The sequence below is a fragment of the Barbus barbus genome, assembly GCF_936440315.1.
Source record: "Barbus barbus genome assembly, chromosome: 5".
Lineage (NCBI taxonomy): Eukaryota > Metazoa > Chordata > Actinopteri > Cypriniformes > Cyprinidae > Barbus > Barbus barbus.
Window position 1 is genome coordinate 31339007 of NC_136733.1, and position 20480 is coordinate 31359486.

General features: G+C 35.9%; 2 protein-coding genes and 1 pseudogene across 4 annotated transcripts; 1 reads left to right on the forward strand and 2 right to left on the reverse strand.

Moving 5' to 3' along the window:
* Window positions 1–370: 370 nt before the first annotated feature.
* Window positions 371–4181, reverse strand: LOC306870090 (small ribosomal subunit protein mS31-like). The gene is made up of 7 exons (XM_079417155.1): window positions 3798–4181; window positions 2805–3203; window positions 2424–2576; window positions 1850–1996; window positions 1698–1771; window positions 1446–1583; window positions 371–1174 (listed from the first exon to the last, which is right to left on the reverse strand). Exons 1-7 carry the CDS (start codon window positions 3914–3916, stop codon window positions 951–953), a joined length of 1254 nt encoding a protein of 417 aa, XP_079273281.1. The 5' UTR covers window positions 3917–4181; the 3' UTR covers window positions 371–950.
* Window positions 4182–9749: 5568 nt separating this feature from the next.
* Window positions 9750–14526, reverse strand: LOC306870592 (uncharacterized protein). 2 transcript variants are annotated; one of them, XM_079417962.1, is made up of 5 exons: window positions 14498–14526; window positions 13601–13791; window positions 12992–13133; window positions 12704–12828; window positions 9750–11374 (listed from the first exon to the last, which is right to left on the reverse strand). In XM_079417962.1, exons 1-5 carry the CDS (start codon window positions 14502–14504, stop codon window positions 11045–11047), a joined length of 795 nt encoding a protein of 264 aa, XP_079274088.1. In that variant the 5' UTR covers window positions 14505–14526; the 3' UTR covers window positions 9750–11044. The 2 variants fall into 2 exon arrangements, with proteins under 2 accessions (XP_079274088.1, XP_079274089.1); XM_079417963.1 differs by lacking the exon at window positions 14498–14526 and adding an exon at window positions 14293–14370.
* A 284-nt stretch (window positions 14527–14810) lies between these two features.
* Window positions 14811–20476, forward strand: LOC306869495 (mitochondrial ornithine transporter 1-like; annotated as a pseudogene). The gene is made up of 5 exons: window positions 14811–14829; window positions 17505–17727; window positions 18718–18929; window positions 20058–20223; window positions 20325–20476. The product of its transcript is annotated as a mitochondrial ornithine transporter 1-like (transcript).
* The last annotated feature ends 4 nt before the right edge of the window (window positions 20477–20480 follow it).

Genomic DNA, 20480 nt, shown 5'->3' on the forward strand with positions numbered 1-20480 from the left:
ACTGCATCAATGTAAAAAATCCATAGGTGCCCAATCCAGTTCCTAGAGAACTATCTTCTTGTTCAGTGCCAACCCTGCTCCAACATGCTCATCTATAAGAAACAAGTGTTTCTAAAGACTTCATTTATCTGGTGAAGGTGTTTGATTAGGGGTGGAGCTGAACTTTGCAGGGAGGTAGATGTCAACAAACAGGTTTGGGCACGCCTGCCTTTGGTCAAAGATGGATATTTTTAAAGGTAATAACATACTGTTGACCTGAATATGTTGACAAATTGTAATTGCACATTAGTTGTTGAGGCTTTCATGATACCACATATGCCGAGTAAGACCTTGATATCCTAAAATTCTGGTATATGGTGTTCAAAAGAGTGGGAACCATGTCATTTTATTTTTAGTGCTTTTCATAATATATACTATTACCAAGCATCTTTACAGATAACATTGTTTATAATACCTTAATGCCTAGCTCTTTACATTTAGCAGTTTGGAGCTGGTGATAGGGGTATGATAAAAACAATCAAACAGCTGAGACTTGCTAGTGTATCACTTTATATAAGTTAACTATGTGGATAAATTTATAGCAATTGCAAGTTGGAGTTATTTAATTCTTTATGCTGCTTCGGAAACAACACGTATTGTGAAAAAAGTAACAAACTGAATTATGAGCAGCATACACAACATCCAGACTTTATTGAAAAACAGTTATAATATGTTTTAGTAAATAGCAAGTTTGTGACTTGCACAAAAATCTGAAAATTTGCAGCAGGTTGAATATTACTACAACACAGCTGACCATTAAGGAACAACAACGATCATGTCTCTTAATCTGGTTATTACTTCCAGCTGCTTAATAAAGTCTAGCTAATTATCACTGCTGTTAGGATCTTAACTAGCTGGCTGTAGGGCTTTCAGGACAGTTGAAACCAAAAACATCTGTCTTTGTCCGATCCTTATGCCTCTGCCTCTTTCAGGACATAATCTTTCTGTCGAAAATAGTCTCTGAACCAGTCAATATGTTCTTTTTTCTGTTGGACCGTGAGGTGGTGATTCTTTGCAAGGCCTGTGATTACAAGCTCCATGAAGTGCCTGACTGGACCCTGCCGGGGGAATGATTCAAGGTGCTTCTCCAGGAACACATGCTCATGGAAGGGCACACTCGCCTCCTCCTCCAGGCCTGAAAAAGTTGCACGATGTGCGCAGAGACGAGTTTAAGATGAAGTACAGGATTAAAAACTTTCCTGTAGCTCAAATAGTAGAGCATGGCACTAGCAACGCCAAGATCATGGGTTCGATTCCCAGGGAAAGCAAGAGCTGATAAAATGTAGAAAGTTACTGTAACTTGAATTGTAAGTCGCTTTGGATAAAAGCATCCGCTAAATGCATAAATGTAAATGTAAATTAAAAACTTGAAGCTAGATGCAACCTATTCTTGCAGAGGAACTCACCAGCCTCATTGTTGATGGGATATTGCCAAAGTTTGCCCTCTTTGGTCCACTGGATCATCTCCTCAAAGCCATTGCGAGGTGTTTGATTTGTTGCCTGGACAATTTGATTAGCTAGATCAATGTCCCAAAGAGTAGGGCCTGAAAATCAGAGCAGGCAACAGGACAGGGTAAGTAAATACACTGTTTCACACGGACATGCTCAAAAGTGTCAGTTGAAAGGTGTTTATACCATAAAACAGAACTTTTCCTTACCCAGATCTGACGGCGTGTCTTGCTCCATGCCTGCAGTAAAGATGTTCAATCTCTTACCAGTGAAGGGACTCTTCCTTTAAAACAAAACAATGCACAAGTTTAGTGGAAAAACTTATTGTATTTAAAAAGAACATTTCCGGGAAGTTTTTTACCTTCTGCGGACTGCATCAAGTTCCCCGGTAATGCCTCTGTCTTGAGCATATCCCTTTCCGTCATCGTCAAAACGAATCTGACTGGTAGGTCTGGCGTTTGATCTGCCATTCGGCCTCTTTCTGACTTTCATATCTGCAATTATGTGTCTGAAAGTTGAGATCACAATTGTTCCAACAAATGTACTGTTACACTTTGCCACATTTACACCATAAGATGTATATAGTTTTAACAAACAAAACTACTTTCACAACAAGCATTTTTATGCAATCAAAATCACGATGTAATGAAATTGGCAACAGATTTTTTTCTTCCTTATTGTGCTGTACACCTAAGTGATGCGAGCCGTAGTCGAAAGGGGCGGGTTTAAGCAGACAAAATTATAGGAAAAGTCCAGCACACATCAACAGAAGTCTGCTGTTTCAATGGAAGATCAAACTGATGTTCTGATTAGAATTTTTTTTTTTTTTAAACACGCATAGATGTATTATTTACAATAAGTTTAATAAGCGTTTCAGAAACCAGACTTCAGTTTCCTGTGACTTTGATGCACACGACATCTGAATTGAGCCCTACCCTATGTTCTGTCTGTCTGCTCTCCTCTGGGTGTCAGGTACGGCTTCATGTTTCCTCAGCTGCTTAAGAAGCTCTGACTCAGCCTGATGTCTGTTTGGCAGTGTGGATGCGGCGGCAGAGGCTGCAGCAACCAGCGCTGGATTCAACGTCCCACTAAAGTACAGAAAAATTTAACTTCAGAGTGGATGCATTGTTTGCTAGTCAGAAATTAAAAACATAAAACCAATTAAATCCAACATTGTATCATATAATCTTAATTTATTAATCTGAGTCTTGTGATTTAGCTCTTGTGAATACATGCATGGAATCACTGTTATCGTAGGCATTTTAGTGCCAGCGTTACCAATTTGTGAATGAATTATGCTTGTATGTATAACTCACTGTGGTTGTGAACCTTCAGCTGTGGCATGCTGGAACATGCTGTGTGCGCTTTCCATGGGCTCTTGGTCGGGCCTCTCACTCATTCGTGGAGTCTTTGAGGGTCTTATTTTGCGTACGGTTGTGACCTCCACCTTCATTGCCCCAAGTAGCTCCAAAAGGCTCTCCTTGCCACTTCTTGTCTTTTCAACCTGCTTGCTGTCCTCTGGTTTAACCACTGGTTCAGTCTCTAACTGTGATGTCGATGTTGCATTTGAAATTTCGGTGCTCTTCTGCCCATCAGCATTAACCTCTGCTTTCGCCTCATTCTTTTCTTTGTCTTCTGACAAGGATGTGGAGCTCTCGTTATTTTCACTAAAAGAGATGCTACTGGTTCCTAATGGCCTTGCTGTACATGGGGCCCTGAAATAAAGATTTTAGATCAAATGAGTCTTCATAATCAAATATATAATTAATACATGGGCTGGAATATATATTTACATTCACATGTAGCAGACACTTATCCAAAACGACTTATAAATAAGGACAATAGAAGCAATCTAAATCAACAAAAGAGCAATGATATGCAAGTGCTATGACAAGTCTCCGTTTTTTGTTATTTGTATATACATAAAACGAATAGAAATGAGAAAGCTAGTGTTAGAGGCCTTTAAAAAAAAAAAAATCAAGCAGTTAGAAAACGAATAGGGTGCAAGAGAGGGAGGGTCAAGTTTTCTTTTTTATTAAAAAAGAAAACTAATAGATAACAGAATTATAATAGAGCGTGCTAGAGGGTCAAATAAAGATGAAGAGATGTGTTTTTAGACGTTTCTTTAAGATGGCTAAGGACTTAAGTATTTAAATATCTAATAAACATTGCAAACTCTGAATTCTGCAGTTTAATCAAGTACTACTTTACTATGATATCTGAGATTTCAGATTGAGACTTTATTTGACACAAACATAATTCAGTCAGATCAGCTCAGAGCTGTCACTTGTTAGTGTTATGTAACTCACCAGACAACAGGACCAAAACTCTCCCATTTTTTACATTTTGTGGAAGGTAATCGTGTATTCTGCGTATGAATTAATCCATTTCGAATCTGATAGATATTTATTAACAATCTTCTATACATGACTTTGCACCTCTCAGAAGACCTCAATGTCGTCCATGCACGTTTCCCGGTGCAGCTCAGTCAACTGTCCGGGAGGCGTCTGAGGCGTATAAACGTTCCGGCCGCATTTTCGCATCGACTAAAAGAGGACTTACGTTTTATTTGTCACTTATTGCGAGTGTTTGAATATTCAGGGATTTTTATCTGTTTTAATCCGGCTGTATCACGTATATTGCTTTAGGATAATTAAATAGGATTGCAACCGGAAAAGGGAGCCCTTCATAAACTTTTTTTTTTTTTTTATTTAACACACTTATTTACAAAACACAATTTACAAAATCTCTCGTTGGGAGACTTATAAGCAGAACATAGTTAAACACAATTAAATGGAACAGATTACAATAAAGAAAATAAATACAAAAAAAGTAAAATAAAATAAATTAAGCAAAGGCACTTCAGTCTATAAGGCATATCAAAGTTATTCATATATAAATATATTGACCTCGGTCTTCATATATTCTTAAAATAAAGTTACATGGAAGCTTTACAAGTTACAATGACAAATATTTTGAGACATCTTCACATAGAGAGTAAATGTTGTCACTGGAGTCTTTCAGAAGTTTCAAAGAAGCAAAGTATTCCCTCAATTCAATTTTAAACACCATTAGGGATGGATTTTTGTTTTGCCATTTACATTTATGAATATGGTATTTACCCATAATTGTTATGATATTATACATTCTAAAAAGTTCCTTCGGAAGGTTTTCATTACCAAAAAGAATTTGCTCTAACTTTAATTGTGTAATTCTCTCCATTTTTGTTTCCAGCCAACTCAAGACATCTTGCCAGAATATTTTTATCACTGGACAAGAGAAAAACAAATGTTCAATAGTTTCATCTTCCTGGGAACAGAACACACATGGCTCCACTTCAAAACCAAATCTCTTTTTAAGCATATCTGCTGCTGGATAATATCCATTAATAATTTTGAATTGCATTTCTTTGATTTTAGGAGGTATAGGCCATTTCATGAATTTGATGTATCTATTCGTTATTTTGTCATCATAATGCCTTATTTTTATATTTTGGTCAAAATCATGAAATAGTTTACATTTGAATATTTTGCTAATACACTTGTTGTTACATTTTTTGCTATTTAGGGATATTTGGTTTAGTTGCAGTTTAGGCAAATTTATTTGATTTTTGGAATAATGTAAATAGTTTTGTATCATATTTAAAAGGGCTATTGGTATTGCTTTACATACCTTATTATAATCCCTTATTAAACTTTGTATATTAAATTTTGTTTTAAAATCCGTAAACCTAAGAAAATTACCTTGTTCATCTAATATATCTGTGATGAAAATGATTCCCTTTTCAAACCAATTTCTGAAAAAAAGTGTTTTTCTACTTATTGTTATCACTCTGTTGTTCCACAAGGTGGAGCCATGTGGTGTAAAATTATGAGTAAATACCATCTTCCAGTAATGGAGAACTTGTTTATGATATTCAGACAGTTTTAGTGGCAATTTGGATACCTCGAAATCGCACTTTAAAAGAAATTCTAAGCCTCCCACTTTATCAAAAATATTTTTGGGAATATGATACCATAGAGAATCAGGTTTATCTAAAAAGGCTTTTACCCAGTTAACTCTAAAAACTCCAACCATAGATTCAAAATCAATTGTTTTTAACCCCCCTTTATTATAGTCCTTTACAAGTTGTGATTTTTTTTATATAGTGCGTTTTATTACGCCAGATGAATTGGTAAATGATAGTGTTTGCTTTTCTTATGTTTTGTGAACTAATATAGAGAGAATAGCTTGGGTAAATTAATTTAGAAATTCCTTCTGATTTTGACAATATGTTACGTCCTAAAATAGTTAAGTCTCTTGTTAACCAAAGATTTAAGTTTCTTTTTATTTCTTCAATTTTCTCTGTTATATTTTTGGATTCTCTTATTGCCAAGTTGTTAGATAGATGAATTCCCAAGTATTTAACATCATTCTTAACTGTAATCATCTCCAAGTCTGTCTCAGTGCAATTATACAAGGCTAATATTTCACATTTTTTTAGATTAAGGCAAAGGCCTGATGCCCTTGAAAAAACAGAAATCACATTTAAAGCCTTCTGAAGAATTGATTTGTCCTTTAGAAATATCACTGTATCGTCAGCAAATTGGCTCATTTTCAATTCGGTATCACAAACTTTTATCCCTTCAATGTCGTTATTATTTACTATAAAATAGGCCAAAAGCTGCGTACAGAGAATGAATAATTTTGGTGAAATTGGGCAACCTTGTCTTATTCCACAAGAGACATTTATTCTTGGAGTGATGCCTGATTGAAGTGAAATATAACTGTATATTTGGTCATAAAACATTCTGATTACCTTACAAAAGTTGTTGCCAAACCCAAAAAGTTGGAGCGATCTCAGTAAGAAGTCATGTTCGATAGAATCAAATGCCTTGAAAAAATCAATAAACAATATTAAGCTTTCTGTGTTAATAAGGCTCTGGTAATCTAACATGTCCATAATTAATCTCACATTGTTATGAATATGTCTACCTTTAATAAAAGCTGACTGAAATTCGTCTATTAAATTGTTCAAGACATTTTTTACTCTGTTAGCATATACTAAAGCTAGTAATTTATAATCATTGCAAAGTAGAGTTATAGGTCTCCAATTATCTAATAGTAATAAGTCTTTATTGGGTTTGGGCAACAAGGTTATCAGACCAGTTTTCATTGTAGGGGATAACTGACCATTTTTTATGCAGTCGAGATATGCATTAAATAATAAATTTTTAATATCTGTCCAAAAAGTCTTAAAAAATTCTATAGATAAACCATCAATGCCCGGTGATTTACCATTTTTCATTTGTTTTAAAGCTGTTTCAATTTCTGATAAAGTTACATCTCTTTCTAGTAAAAATTTGTCTTCATCTGTTAGTTTTGTTACATTTTCTTTTACACTATTCATAAAGGCATCACAATCATCACTCTGAAATTTTTTCTTATATAAGTTGCTATAGAATTGACATACTTCCTCTGTTATTTTATTTGTGTCTTGAATAATATTTCCATTTTGGTTTAATTTTGTTATACATTTTTTAGTCTGTCTCCGTTTTTCAAGGCTATAAAAATATGATGAGTTTTTTTCCCCCTGCTCAATCCATTTGGCTCTTGATCTTACAAAGGCGCCTTTTGCCTTCTCCAAGTATATAACATCTAATCGGTTCTGAAGCATGTGTAACTCTTGTGTCTCTTCTACAGTTATGTTAGGTTGTCCACATAATAAACTTATCTTTTCAACTATTTCCTTTTGTTTACGTTTACGGTTGTCGGCTATTTTCTTACCAGTTTCAATAGCTTGTTGCTTTACTCGAAATTTAAACCACTCCCACTTACTTATATCTGACAAATCCATGTCATCAGTTTCAAGACATATTATTCTAATCTGGCTACAAAATTCTTCGTTCAGCAACAAGGCATTGTTAAATTTCCAAATATTGATTGATTTTTGTTTTTGTTTGACTATTGAGAGTGACAAACCAATAAGACAATGATCCGTGAGAGGAGATGATTGAATATCACATTTTGGTGTAAGATTAGTAATATTTGGAGACACAAGCCAATAATCTATCCTTGAGCATAGGTTAACATCTGCTGGGCTGATCCATGTAAATTGCATTTTGTTAGGGTGTGTCACTCTCCAATAATCTACCAAGTTATTGGATAAACAAAAATTATTTAACATGTCATTATATTCTGGTTGTAACCCCTTGGGAGGTTTCCTGTCAAGCCAGGAATTAGGTGCTATGTTAAAATCACCTCCTATTATTATGCTATCCGTGCCATAAGTTGCACTCCATTCCCTGATAGCTTGAGTTAACTTTAACATCATATTTTTATTGAGAGACCTGTTGTTGTACCCATATACATTAATCAAAATCATCTTAAAATCAAATACTTCTACCACAACCATTAGCCAGTGGCCTGCTTCATCACTTTTATAATCAATAATTTTCCCCACAAACCTAAAAAATAAAATCATCACTCCTGCAGAGTGAGAAGTTCCATGTGAATACAAAATATTGTCTCCCCATTGTTGCTTCCAAAATTTTTCATCGTCCTTATTAGAATGTGTCTCTTGTAGCAAAATAAGGTTGGCTTTGACTTCCTTACAAAATAAAAAAATGGCCTTACGCTTAATGTTATTCTTTAAACCTCGAACATTTAAAGAACTCAAAACAATAGACATACGAATGAAACAAAATACACGCTCTTAAATGCGCTTAGAAAGTAGAATTTCAGGCAGGAATGAACAATCTGTCATAGATTTCAACTTTGACATTAACAGTAACAGTAACAGTCCCCTTAATCAAACTTTCTGAATCAAGGTGATGACACTAAACTTAACCTGTGAAAGGTGCCTCCACTCTTTTTCCGTCTATAATAGCATACCCGTCCTTCAAGTAAGCTTTCTTCCCGTTGCGTCTGGCCTCCTGTACCGTCGGATACAGCTTTGCCCGGGCTTCACGATCTTCTTTTGACCAGTCCTGTCTAAATTGAACATGCAGCTCCTTGCAGACTCTGGCCTCCCTCGACCTCCTCCAGATCTCGTCCCTCGTCGTCCGCATACCAAACTGCATGATGATCGGTCGTGGTCTCATGTTGAAGGCGGGATCATCTTTCTTTCCCAGACGATGGACAGTATCAACCTTGTCTCGTAGTTGTTCCACTGAAATCGGAATCACTCTTGTGAGAATGCCGATCACCATCTCTCTTGTCTCCTCGTTTTCCTTCTCCGGTAGCCCGATCAATTTGAGATTCCATCGTCTTCCGTATCGCTCGATTTCCCGGCATCTTTCCTTCAGCTCCTTGTTCTCATTTGTCAGCCTATCCACTTGCACTTTGAGTTGAATTATTCCATTTTTATTTTCTGTCACATCTTTTTCGTTATTCTGGATGCGTTGTTCAAAGTTTTCAAACTTTCTTTCGAACGCATCCAGCCTTTCCTCAAATCTTTGTGATAGAGTGTGAATAGCATCGTATATGCTTTCCATGCTTATTTCTTTTGATTTATCTCTCCTCTTCAGTTTTTTGGGATTTGGACTCTGTAACGGAGTGTGGTCGCTCAGAGGTTTTGCCCTCTGAATCTCTTCTTCAACACATTCGTCAAAACATGCCTCACGTATCCCGTCCACGCTGTAGTCATGATCCTTTAAGCTATCTTGGTCCTGAGTATTAGCCATTTTTTTTCTTTTGCTAGTGTATTATTTTGTGCGTCTTTTCAAAAAGTGCCTCACAATAGTCTTTTAAGAGTGGTGTTTACCTCACAATGGCTTGAGGGGTGACTGTTGTTCAAATTTAAGTATTTGGAATGTCAAAATCACTTTTTCTGTCGGACCCTGCGACTTTTGCGACTGCTCACTCCGCCATCTTGCTCCCCCCCCCAGCCCTTCATAAACTGGTCCAGGGGAGGGGTCCGCTGTCAACCTCCATCCCTGTTAGTGATGGGAAGTCCGAGTCATTTATGCGAATTGGTTCGTTTTAAAATGATTCATTGAATCTTTTGTCACGACGTGGCCTTTGACATCTCTGCACTCTTAAAACAGATGTGTTAAAAACAACACAACCTGTGTTATATCTTAACACACCCGTGTGTCTAGTTAAGGACAACACATTTTGTGTTACTTTTAACTCAACCAGTGTGTTATTCTTCTTTACACATTCAGTGTGTTAAAATATTTAACACACTAATGTGTCATTGATAACACAATTTGTGTCATAGATGTGCTATTTTTTTATCAGTTACAATGAATGCAATACAAAAAACAACTTTTTTCTTTCAAATATATACATATTTATTAAAACTTCACTTCTGAATTTTCACAAAGGCAATATTCACATGTCATTTGAATTTCATAAAGATTTTTAAACAATTTTATATCTTGGATTTACAAAAAGGTTTTCTTTCTTAGAAATCATGTGAAGTGGTTTTACATCAGCAGCATTGCTTAAATTAATGACTTTATATTCATTTGTTCTTTGGACAGCATATGCATACAAGTGTGGGTGAAAATACAGTTGAGATAGAACTCTAAGAAAAACTACAACCCTTTCTTTTTCACATTGTGGAACTATGTGTAAAACTTCACCAAAGAGACGCTCTTCTTTTAAGTCACGGTTTAAAGCAATTACACAACCAGTTTGAAAAGTCTGACCGAACGCATTAACAGAGTGAGAAACGAGAACAGTGCTACATGTGTCAAGTTCATAGCCAAAGCTTGAGGATATCTGCTGTACAATTTGTGATTTCTAAAATGTGAGCCATCACAGTAATCACGCAATTTGTCGTCACTTTCGGTTGAATCCACAAAGAGCTTTTGCATTTGTTCATTGTCAAAAAGAAACTTCAGAGTATCAATAATAGATATGTACTGACATGTATCTGCTATTAACACTTGAGTTAATGTACCTTGCTTTCTTGCAGTATCACCTCTGTTTCCAAGGAAGATTTCTGTTGGCTTGATGAAAGAGTGGTTTGCTGCAAAATATTTGGTCATTTTGTAGGGGGTATCAACTTCCTCAAACATATGTCGTCCTCTTTCAAATTCATCCATCAAAGTCTGCAATTCATCACTGGGTATAGAGTAACGATTAAGCAGAGATGTGGTTTTCTCTTGCAAACAGTCCAGGGTTTCGCAGAGCAGTTCTTTTGTGCATGTGATGCTTCTTTGCACATCAGTCAGAGTACAATTTGAAGAGGAGTACATTTTTGCAACAAATGCTGCTGCACAGCTTTGGTAGTCAGAGGTGCTGCAAGTACTGGAGCCATCAAAATTAGTTTCTGGAATATCAACAGCAGCAGAGCAAGATGGAGCTGGAAAGTCCTCACTCGTGCTGGTGTCACGGTCTTGTTCTAAATGTAATGGGTTTGCAACCTGAGCATGCTCTCTATTGAGATGTTTAGTATAAGAATTGAAGTTATGGTATGTTCGTTGGCAATTGTTTTGACTACAAACAATTGTATAATCCTGTCCATCAGAAAGTGCATGGACATGCCTAAGATGAATTATGAGTTTCCGGACGTCTTTTGAAGTTGATTTTTTACACCTTGGACATATGTACATGGTGGTACAATTTAGGATAGTGCTTGAAGCTTCGAAATAAGCTCCACAACTTTGGATCTCTTCCCACCAGAGAAAGGAATGTCATATACATTTTCAAGGAAATTAAAGACCGATGTAAGTTGGACAGGATATTGTACATTGCAAACCCAATACGTTTTGAACAGCTTGTCAATGGCACACGTCAGACTGTTATCGTTGAGTGGAATGGTGACTTTGTCATTCTCGGCCACAATGATGTATTGCGCTGTAGAACTGGGGGCTCCTAAACAGACAATGTGGGGTTGATGGTTTTCCACCATTGTCTGGGAATGATCCAGGAGGCTGGAGATGCTGGTTCCAGCCTGTAAACATAAAAGTAAATTTTTTAAAAGCTATTATTAAAACAATTCAAGTGACTGAAGGTTTTCTTAAAGGGATAGTTCACCCAAAAATTTGAATTCTGTCAGTAATTACTCACCCTCATGTCGTTCCAAAACCGTAAGACCTTCTATTATCTTCGGAACACAAATTAAGATATTTTTGATGAAATCTGAGAACTGTCTGACTCTTCATAAACAGCAACAGACACAAAACTGAAATGTTCCCAAATGCAGAAACGTAGAAAGGACATCAGTAAAATTGTCTGTGACATCAGTGATTCATCTGTAATTTTACAAATTCAACAACTTTTTCCTCCTCATTCCATCTGCTGCCTGTATGCCGCCATTGTGAAGAGAGTATCATGACGCATGCACTTGCTTCCGCTTGATGTAAACAAGGCATGCATTTGCTGTCCTCTGCTCATAAACAAAACACGACGAGTGCTTTGTTTACATGGACAGGAAAGCCTGTGCATACGTCGTGATACTCTCTCCAAAACTGCAGCACACCACGGCAGATGATAAAGAGAAGAGTTGTTGAATAAAGTTGTTATTTTTGTTTTCTTTGAGCACAAATGTATCATAGCTTCATATCAGCACAACTGAACCCCTGATGTCACATGGACTCTTTTACCTATATCCTACATTTCTGTGCTTGGGAACATTTCAGGTGTGTTGCTGTTTATGGAGGGTCAGAAAGCTTTTGAATTTCATCAAAAATATCTTAATTTGTGTTTGCAAAGTTGAATGAAGGTGTTACGGGTTTGGAACGACATGAGGGTGAATAATTAATGACTAAGTAATAAAACTTTTTTGGATGAACTCTCTCTTTAATTCATTTGCATTCATTGAACTGAAGGCCAGGGATATTTTCTTATTTATGTTCAAAAGAAAATAGGAATGCACAATATTATCACTTCACTGTTTTGTATCACTGCATTTCATTTGAGAATGCACATACAGAATGATGTGTTTAGTGTGATAGCGTGCAGTGACAACAGCAGCAACAGCCTCCCTTTGGTACTAATGTTCATTCGGTAAGGCGTTTTTTTTTTTTGTTTAGTGGCCGCTGTTGGTCTATTTATAACAAAATAAAAAGTAAAATGCACAAATAACCTTAAGATACTTAGCCAAAGTGAGCTAAAAAATACTGACAAAAACCTAATATTGTGCATCCCTAAAAGAAAACAATGAAAACAGTATAGTTTTATGTAAATTAGAGAGTCATGTAATTAAGTAACATCACAAAGTGCTTGCACAGAAAACTAACAAACTAAAACATAAACATATTAGGGCAATCAAGCTGCTTACCGGCTTAATGTCCAAGAGGTAAGAAAGGGCTGACTTTGTACTGCATTTGGCCCAACCTTTGCTCCTCCCGGACGCAGTGGGGGGCAGCAGTGTAGTAAGAATTTGAAGAGCTCTGTAACATGACTCTGTAGTATAATAAAAAAAAAACACAAAATATAATGGCATTTTTCAAATGGCTGAAATAATGGCAGACTTTGATCTCCAACTTTGCCTTCAGAGAACTAGTAAAACTAATGGTGTCCACTGAAAGAAAAACAACGGTTTGACAGAACAAGCAAAGTAGCCTACCTTCACTCTCATTATCAGTTGGCATGACCAGAGGATCTTTCACTGTGGACATCTTTTGCAACTTCCGAACAATATTTCCTTCCCATTTTCGAAGAAAGAGGTCAGCCTTCCCAGGAAACATTTTTCCAAACTCAGTGTCAAGCTACAACATAGGATACAATACACAATTACAACACTACCGTGTTTTCTCAGTATGTTCACAAATGATCAAATCTAAGTTTATGCAATCATAACAGTAAAAACAAAACTACTATACTTCAGTTTTATGATTTGAATTAAACTGATTGAAGTAAAATAAATGGTGGAGCTTGATTTCAGTGCACCTTACAATCTCTAGCTTGCAGCAGACTGATGGTTGGAGGGGAGTGGTTAAAGGATGTTTAAAGGACTTTATTTTATTTTATACTTTATTTTAATTAAATTGCATAGAATTTTTCATCACAAGATTAGTAATGTGCACTAACAAAGTATAAAAAAAAAAACATTTTGAATTCATTTGGACTTTAAATGTTAATATTTAGCAGCCTTGTCCCTGTACTGACAAGTCTATTTATACCTAGCTAGAAGAAAAAAACAAAACACAAGATGCAAAACACAAGATGTTCTTACCAAGTATGGCATGTCTACAAATCGAGGATATTGTTCAAAAATCTCTTGCACTGTTGGGGACGTGTTTGCAATCCATAACCTGCGATTACTGTATGTTTTCTCCATGCCCAATTTGATGGTATTGAGGTTTTCTGTAGATGGTTTCTTCCTTTTGATCACAGTCATCCACTCCTGAGTGGAGTCCTCCTCCCCTTCAGCATATGTTATATCCAAAGTAAAAAAGGCAAAGAAAAACACCAATCTGTTATATACATATACTGATTACACATACATTCATAATGTAAAATGTAGTTAACAAACAGTGTTATAATGAATATTTATTACAAAAACAGCTAACAAAAGCTAGATAAACCTTCAAGATATAAACCTAAACACATCCTTTTTGAGATAAAGACATGCGAATGTCGAAGTCAATCAAATGTTAAACGTTACAGTAATAAATCATAGTATTATTTAAAGACATTTAACAAGACATCAATACATTATGTTGTTTAATGAAAGAAAGGCGACGGATAGCAGTGAAAGTGATAAGAGTTAGCTGCTAGCTGCTACCGCTTTGTCAAACTCATTAACGACAATCCTGCCATGGCCGCAGCGTTTTATCGGACGTCATATAATTGGCAACAAATCAAGCAAAGAAAAACAAACTCGTTAAAAATAAGTTCTCTCCAGAAAGCGAGGAACAAACGTACCAAAATGTAAAGAAATAATAATGTGTGAAGCATTAACTATCTGACGCCGTTTTCGCCCTGTTCAACACCGCCTCTCGTGACTACCGAAAATACCCGTATGCACGACTAGAGGCTGCTAACTAAATGCACATTTGACCGTCTAAAAAATTCACATTAAACATATATATGACAGTTTCTAATAATTAAAAATAATAAATCCAAATACCTGACATGTGCACTGCATCCAAGTCACCCATGGATGGAGATAGAGGCGCGAAATTGCTTAACGGCTTGCGGAGTGACGTAGCAGCAATGTGATTGGATGATAGTTAACACATGTTGTGTTGGACACACTGTGTTGTTTCTCTCTTTCTCTCTCTCTCTCTCTTTTACACATGATCAACTTAAAATTACACAAAATGTGTTAAAATAGCCATAACACAAAAAATGTGTTATTAATTAACACATCCTTTTTGAGAGTGTGCGTGGCATTTTTACCCGCGTTTCAGTAATGCGTTTTTAAGTTTTTATTAGTAAGGATGTTCACTGTAATTGAATGTGAGCGTTTATTAAAACCACCGTTTATTTTGCAGCATATTTCAGCTCAGTCATCGATGAATTCGTAACCGTATACTACTAGCATACTACTGTTACTATGTTTGCCATAGAAACATGGTAAAAGTAGCAAGAATATATTCACGGTTCATTGCGTTTGAGTCGAGAACTGCTCGGGCTGATTCAGTTCGTGACCGAAATTTGTTCAAACGATTCATTTAAAAGATTCGCCTCATTTGAACGATTCAGTCACGAACCAGACATCATCTTCTTATTAATTTTTTATTGGCGGCTCGCAATCACACTGAGCATTACCGCCATCGACTGCAGCAATGGATCAGAGACTTGAATTCCTTTTTCCCAGACCTTTCAGGACTCTAGCTTTCGATGTTGCTGCATGTTCAGCTCCTCCATCTACAACCCAAGTCCCTCCCAGCCCAGAGAAGAATAACAATAATCATAATATTAATACTAACAATCTATATTCTATGAATTAATTAACCAAGTTCTTTTTAGAAATTGTATTAAACTATCACTTCCTACTGGATTCTAAATCTTTTTTTTTTAATGTTAACTGCTGCTCACCATTCTTTTGAAGTTCATCGATTAGCTTTCTTCTCTCCTCCGTATATTCATTACACTGAATAAGTACATGTTCTACAGTTTCTCTGACTCCACACCAATCACACAGTCCTGTTGGATGTTTCCCTATTATGTGCAATGTTGACTTAAGTCCTGTATGTCCTAACCTTAGTCTTGAAAGAACATAATCTTCCTTCCTTCTCCCTCTCGAGTTCCTTCCTCTACCTACCATTGGTTGTACTGAATGTAGATGTATGCCATTTAACTCATTATCCCAAAACAATTGCCAATTTTTTTTATCCCCTTTTTAATTGTTGACTTAAGTTCAGCTTTACTATACAGAATTTGCATGTCTATATTTTCCTTTGTCATTACTTGTTTAGCTAATTGATCTGCTTCCTCATTCCCTGCCACTCCTGTATGTGCCAGAACCCACAAGAACTGAACCATCCTATTCATCTGCTGCAACATATAATAACTGCAGGATCTCCAAAACAATATCTTGTCTAGTTTCAGACTGTTGAGCTTCCAGGCATAATAAAGCTGAACTTGAATCTGAGCATACTAATGTTTTGTTTATCCCTGTTTCATATATTTTATTAATTGCTATCAAAATTGCTAGCAGCTCTCCTGTAAACATGCACTGACACATGATTTGATATTCTTTTCCCTCCTGACACTTTCAGCTTTGGAATAACATGCGCTACTCCCACCTGGCCATTCTGTGGATTCTTGGATGCATCTGTAAAAACTTGAACATACTGTTCATAATTAATCCCAATATATTGTTTTGTGAATTCTGCCTCTAGTAACTGCTGATCTTTATCTTGTCTTGCTTCCAATAAGAATAAATACATTTTTGGCTGTGGTAAAATCCATAAAGGTGGCTTTGGTAAAATTACCGTTGGAATAACTCTGTACTCAATTAGTTCCATCTCCCGTTAACTCAATGATCCAACCAAAACTATTACTTTCCTTTTTCCATGCTCCCAACAAGTCTCAAGTAAACCTTTTATTGGATGATTATCCTGTTGGCCTTTTAAGCTTGCCCAATACGTCAATATCAGTTGTTTCCTCCTTAGGTGAACCGGCATTTCCCCCATCTCCACCTGTAACGCTGGAACTGGGGAGGAAGGATAAGCTACACAACAAATTCTCAAAGCTTGTGATTGAATTCTTTCTAATTTTCCTAACCGTGACTTAGCTGCTGAACCATATACCATACATCCATAGTCTAGTATTGCTCTAATCATTGTTGAATAAATAGTTTTTAATGCCAATCTGTCAGCTCCCCACTCACGTCCAGAAATACATCTCATTACATTCTAAATCTTTTTACATTTATCCTCCATCTTACTTATGTGATTATTCCATGTAACCTTTGCATCAAACCACATACCTAGAAACATTATCGCTTTAACTTGTTCTAACTCTTTATTATATAATTTTATCTTTAAAAATATACTTTTATTTGTAAAGAAAATATATTTAGTTTTATCTACAGAAAATTTAAAACCCCATTTATAAGACCATTTTTCAACATTTATTAAAACTGTTTGCATTTTATTAACAATATACTCAACATTCCTACCTCTAAGCCACAAAAAAATATAAAACCCATCTTAATCCGTTCTGGCAATTCTTTCCCTTCAAACTTTAGATGCACTGACAAACTATCTACTCTTTTTTTCCTTCTCTATTCATCTTTAAACAGACCATTGTCTCAGCAGTCTCTACACTAGACACACACACATACACACACACACACACACACACTGACTTGTTCTGTCTGGCTTAATCATGCTGATAGATGGGTCAGGATGTTTGTAGTGTGTGATACTGTTTGTGGATTAGTTGTAGATCATTGCTTTATAACCCTTTAACAAATTTGTACTGTAACTTTATTTTATTCTGTCATTTCAAACCATGGTATCTAAGTTATTATACCAAACACAAGCCACAAAGAGTTTGAAGAACAAGAAAGAGCAATACACAGACAAATTTTTGAATATAATGATTGAAGGCAGTCCATTTGTTTCATTAATGAGAGAAAGTGAATCTCTCTTGCCGTTCTTCTGCTTCTCTTTCCTCTTTAGGGGGCACAGCTTGTGTATTTAGCGGACAACCTTTGGACACGGCTAAGGTGAAAATGCAGACATTCCCCACTGTGTACAGAGGCTTTGTGCACTGCTTTGTGTCTACATACAGACAGGTGGGCCTTCGAGGGCTGTATCAAGGTACCACACCGGCCCTCATGGCCAACATTGCAGAGAACTCTGTGCTCTTCATCTCTGGTCAGGAGAAAGGAGCTGTGCTCAGGCAAGTTGTGTTTGTATTATGAACAGTACATATACATTTATGAATTTTGGCAGATGGTTTTATCCAAGGCGACTTATTGTGTTAAAGTTATACAATTTATCCATTCACACATTCCCTGGAAATCAATGCCATGACCTTGGAGTTGCTAGCGCCATGCTCTACTGTTTGAATAGTATCTAATAATTAGTTGCTAAAATAGTTTCAATTATTTATTGGAAGCTCTGAAATGCATGATGGAAGAGTTTTGCTCCTAAAGTAGTCTTATTTATTGAATTGAAAAGTGATGCAGAGGAGGTAGTAGATTATTATTATTATTATTATTTTTAATAATTGATTCAATCTCTGCAGATAAAGTTGTTCCGTTGGGATGTTTTTAAATGGACTAGGGTGTTATTTATTATAATTATAAAATCCCCCCCTAAAAATGTGTATATTGCAATGCAACACAAAACTGTTAAAAAGTTTGGGGGTCGATAAGATTTGTTTTTAGAGTTTTAAAAAGTTTCTGATCACATAAGCTGCATTTATTTGATTAATATACTTTAAAAACAGAAATATTGTGCTATTTAGATTTAAAATAACTTTTCTATTGGAATATTTTTAAAAATGTGATTTGTAATGGCAAAACTGAATTTTTAGAAACCATTACTCCAGTCTTCAGTGTCACATGATCCTTCAGAAGTCACTCTAATATGCTGATTTGGTGATGAAGAAACATTTCTATTATTATCAATGTTGAAAACAGTTGTGCTGCGTGGAAACTTTGATGGAAACATCTATTCTTTTCTAAATATAAACTTTTTTTTTTTTTAAAGCTTTTTTTAATAGACATTATTTTGTAACCTTTATAAACTTTTTATTTTATCACCTTTGATAACTTGAATGTGTCTTTGCTGATTAATCTATATTAATCTGTATCCTTATATTAATTTCTTTCAAAACATTAAAAAAAAAAATTAACTCTTATTTTCCACGTTTATTTCTGTTCAGTGACATGCAGAAAGCGTGCGCAGGCTCGTGCTGTTTTTCAGCACAGTTTGGTCGGTGATAAAGTCCATTATGCGTAATGATGGTCCTGCAGGGTTCTTCCAGGGTTTAACCACCACAATTGCCCGTGAGGTGCCTGGATATTTCTGTTTCTTTGGAGCATACGAGCGCTGTCGCTCTTGCAGAGTACATGCACTGTGGCAAGGATGACATGGGTATGGAAACTGTTCTAGTTTCTACATGTTATCTGATTAAACGGTATTGACATCATAATGACTAACAGCTTTGTTTCTCATTTATTGATTGGTCTGCTATTTTATTTTATTTTTTCTGGTGTTATTATTGAAATGGCATACCTGAGTCAGTCATTAGAAGGACAAGGACAAACATTAAAATCAGTCAGTAATCTATGAACACTTTCGTTCTGTTTACTCAGTTGATAGCGACAGAGGTAGTATGAAGAGAAAGACATATCTCATGTAGGCGTTAGAAGTCCCTTCTTTCAGGTTAAAAAGTCACGATTTTACCCATCAAAGATTTGTGGTTTAGAAAGATTTATACTTTTATTCCGTGACGCTGCATTAAATTGATCAAATGTGACAGTAAAGGCTTTTATATTGTTACAGAAAAAGTATTTCAATATTTCAGTAGCTGAATTGAAATGGGGATTTGTTGGATTGGTATAAAAAAGGTTATTATACCGCGGCAGTTGTCGTGTGAAGCCCTCTTAGTGTGAAGACCGAAGAGTGTAAAGACCATCAACTCTACCGTGCAACTCCACCAAGGGATAGAAGTATCGCTTTTTATTTTAGTTTTTTCATTTATATGTTTATTATTGAAATGTTGTTATATGCATGTCAATTTTATTTAATTTCTTTATTTTCTTACATCTGTGGGTATATAGTATTTATAGAGTTGTAACTTAGTTTTAGTTACTTTTTCTTATTTGTAAGTCGCTTTGGACAAAAGCGTCTGCTAAATGACAAAAGTAAATAAATGCTCTATTTTTTTCTGTTCAGCAAATTTTCATCAGCTTTGTCATAATTGTTAACAGTTTTTCACAATATTACCATTTACTCCATTTTTGATCTAATAAAAGCAGCCTTGGTCAGCATAAGACACTTTTTCATAAAGATTTCAAAAGCATAAAAAATCTTAGCGCCCTCAAACTTTTGAACTGTAATGTAGGTTCTGTATTTGTTTTAGATCTTCTAGTAGTACTCCGGTTTCTTGTGTTTGCATTTAACCGCTAATGTTTTTTACGTGCTTGCTGTATATTCTCATGCTTATGTTCATGTTAATTAATGCCAGCTTTAATGGGTTGGTGTGTCTGTGTTTTGTAGGTGTAGCCCCTATTGTGTTCAGTGGTGGTTTTGGGGGAGCCTGTCTACAATCTCTGGCTTGTGGTTTACCCCATGGTCCGTGTTAAATCCAGAATACAGGTCATGTCGATGACAGGCAAGCAGTCAGGCTTCTTCAAGACCTTCATGCACATCTTCAGAACGGAAGGTATGAGAAATGTTTTTCTATGCCAAATTGTATTCTGTATAAACACTTAAAATGAACATTACATGAAAACCCTATTTGACTTGTTTTTGTCTCATTTTCAGGTGTAAGGGCTCTATTTTCCGGTCTGACTCCCACAATGATCCGTACATTTCCAGCCAATGGTGCTCTGTTCTTAGGTTATGAAGCCAGCCACAAAATCATGATGGCACAGTTTGACAGCTGACCCTATAAAAGCACACTTTTTTTTTTTTTTTTTC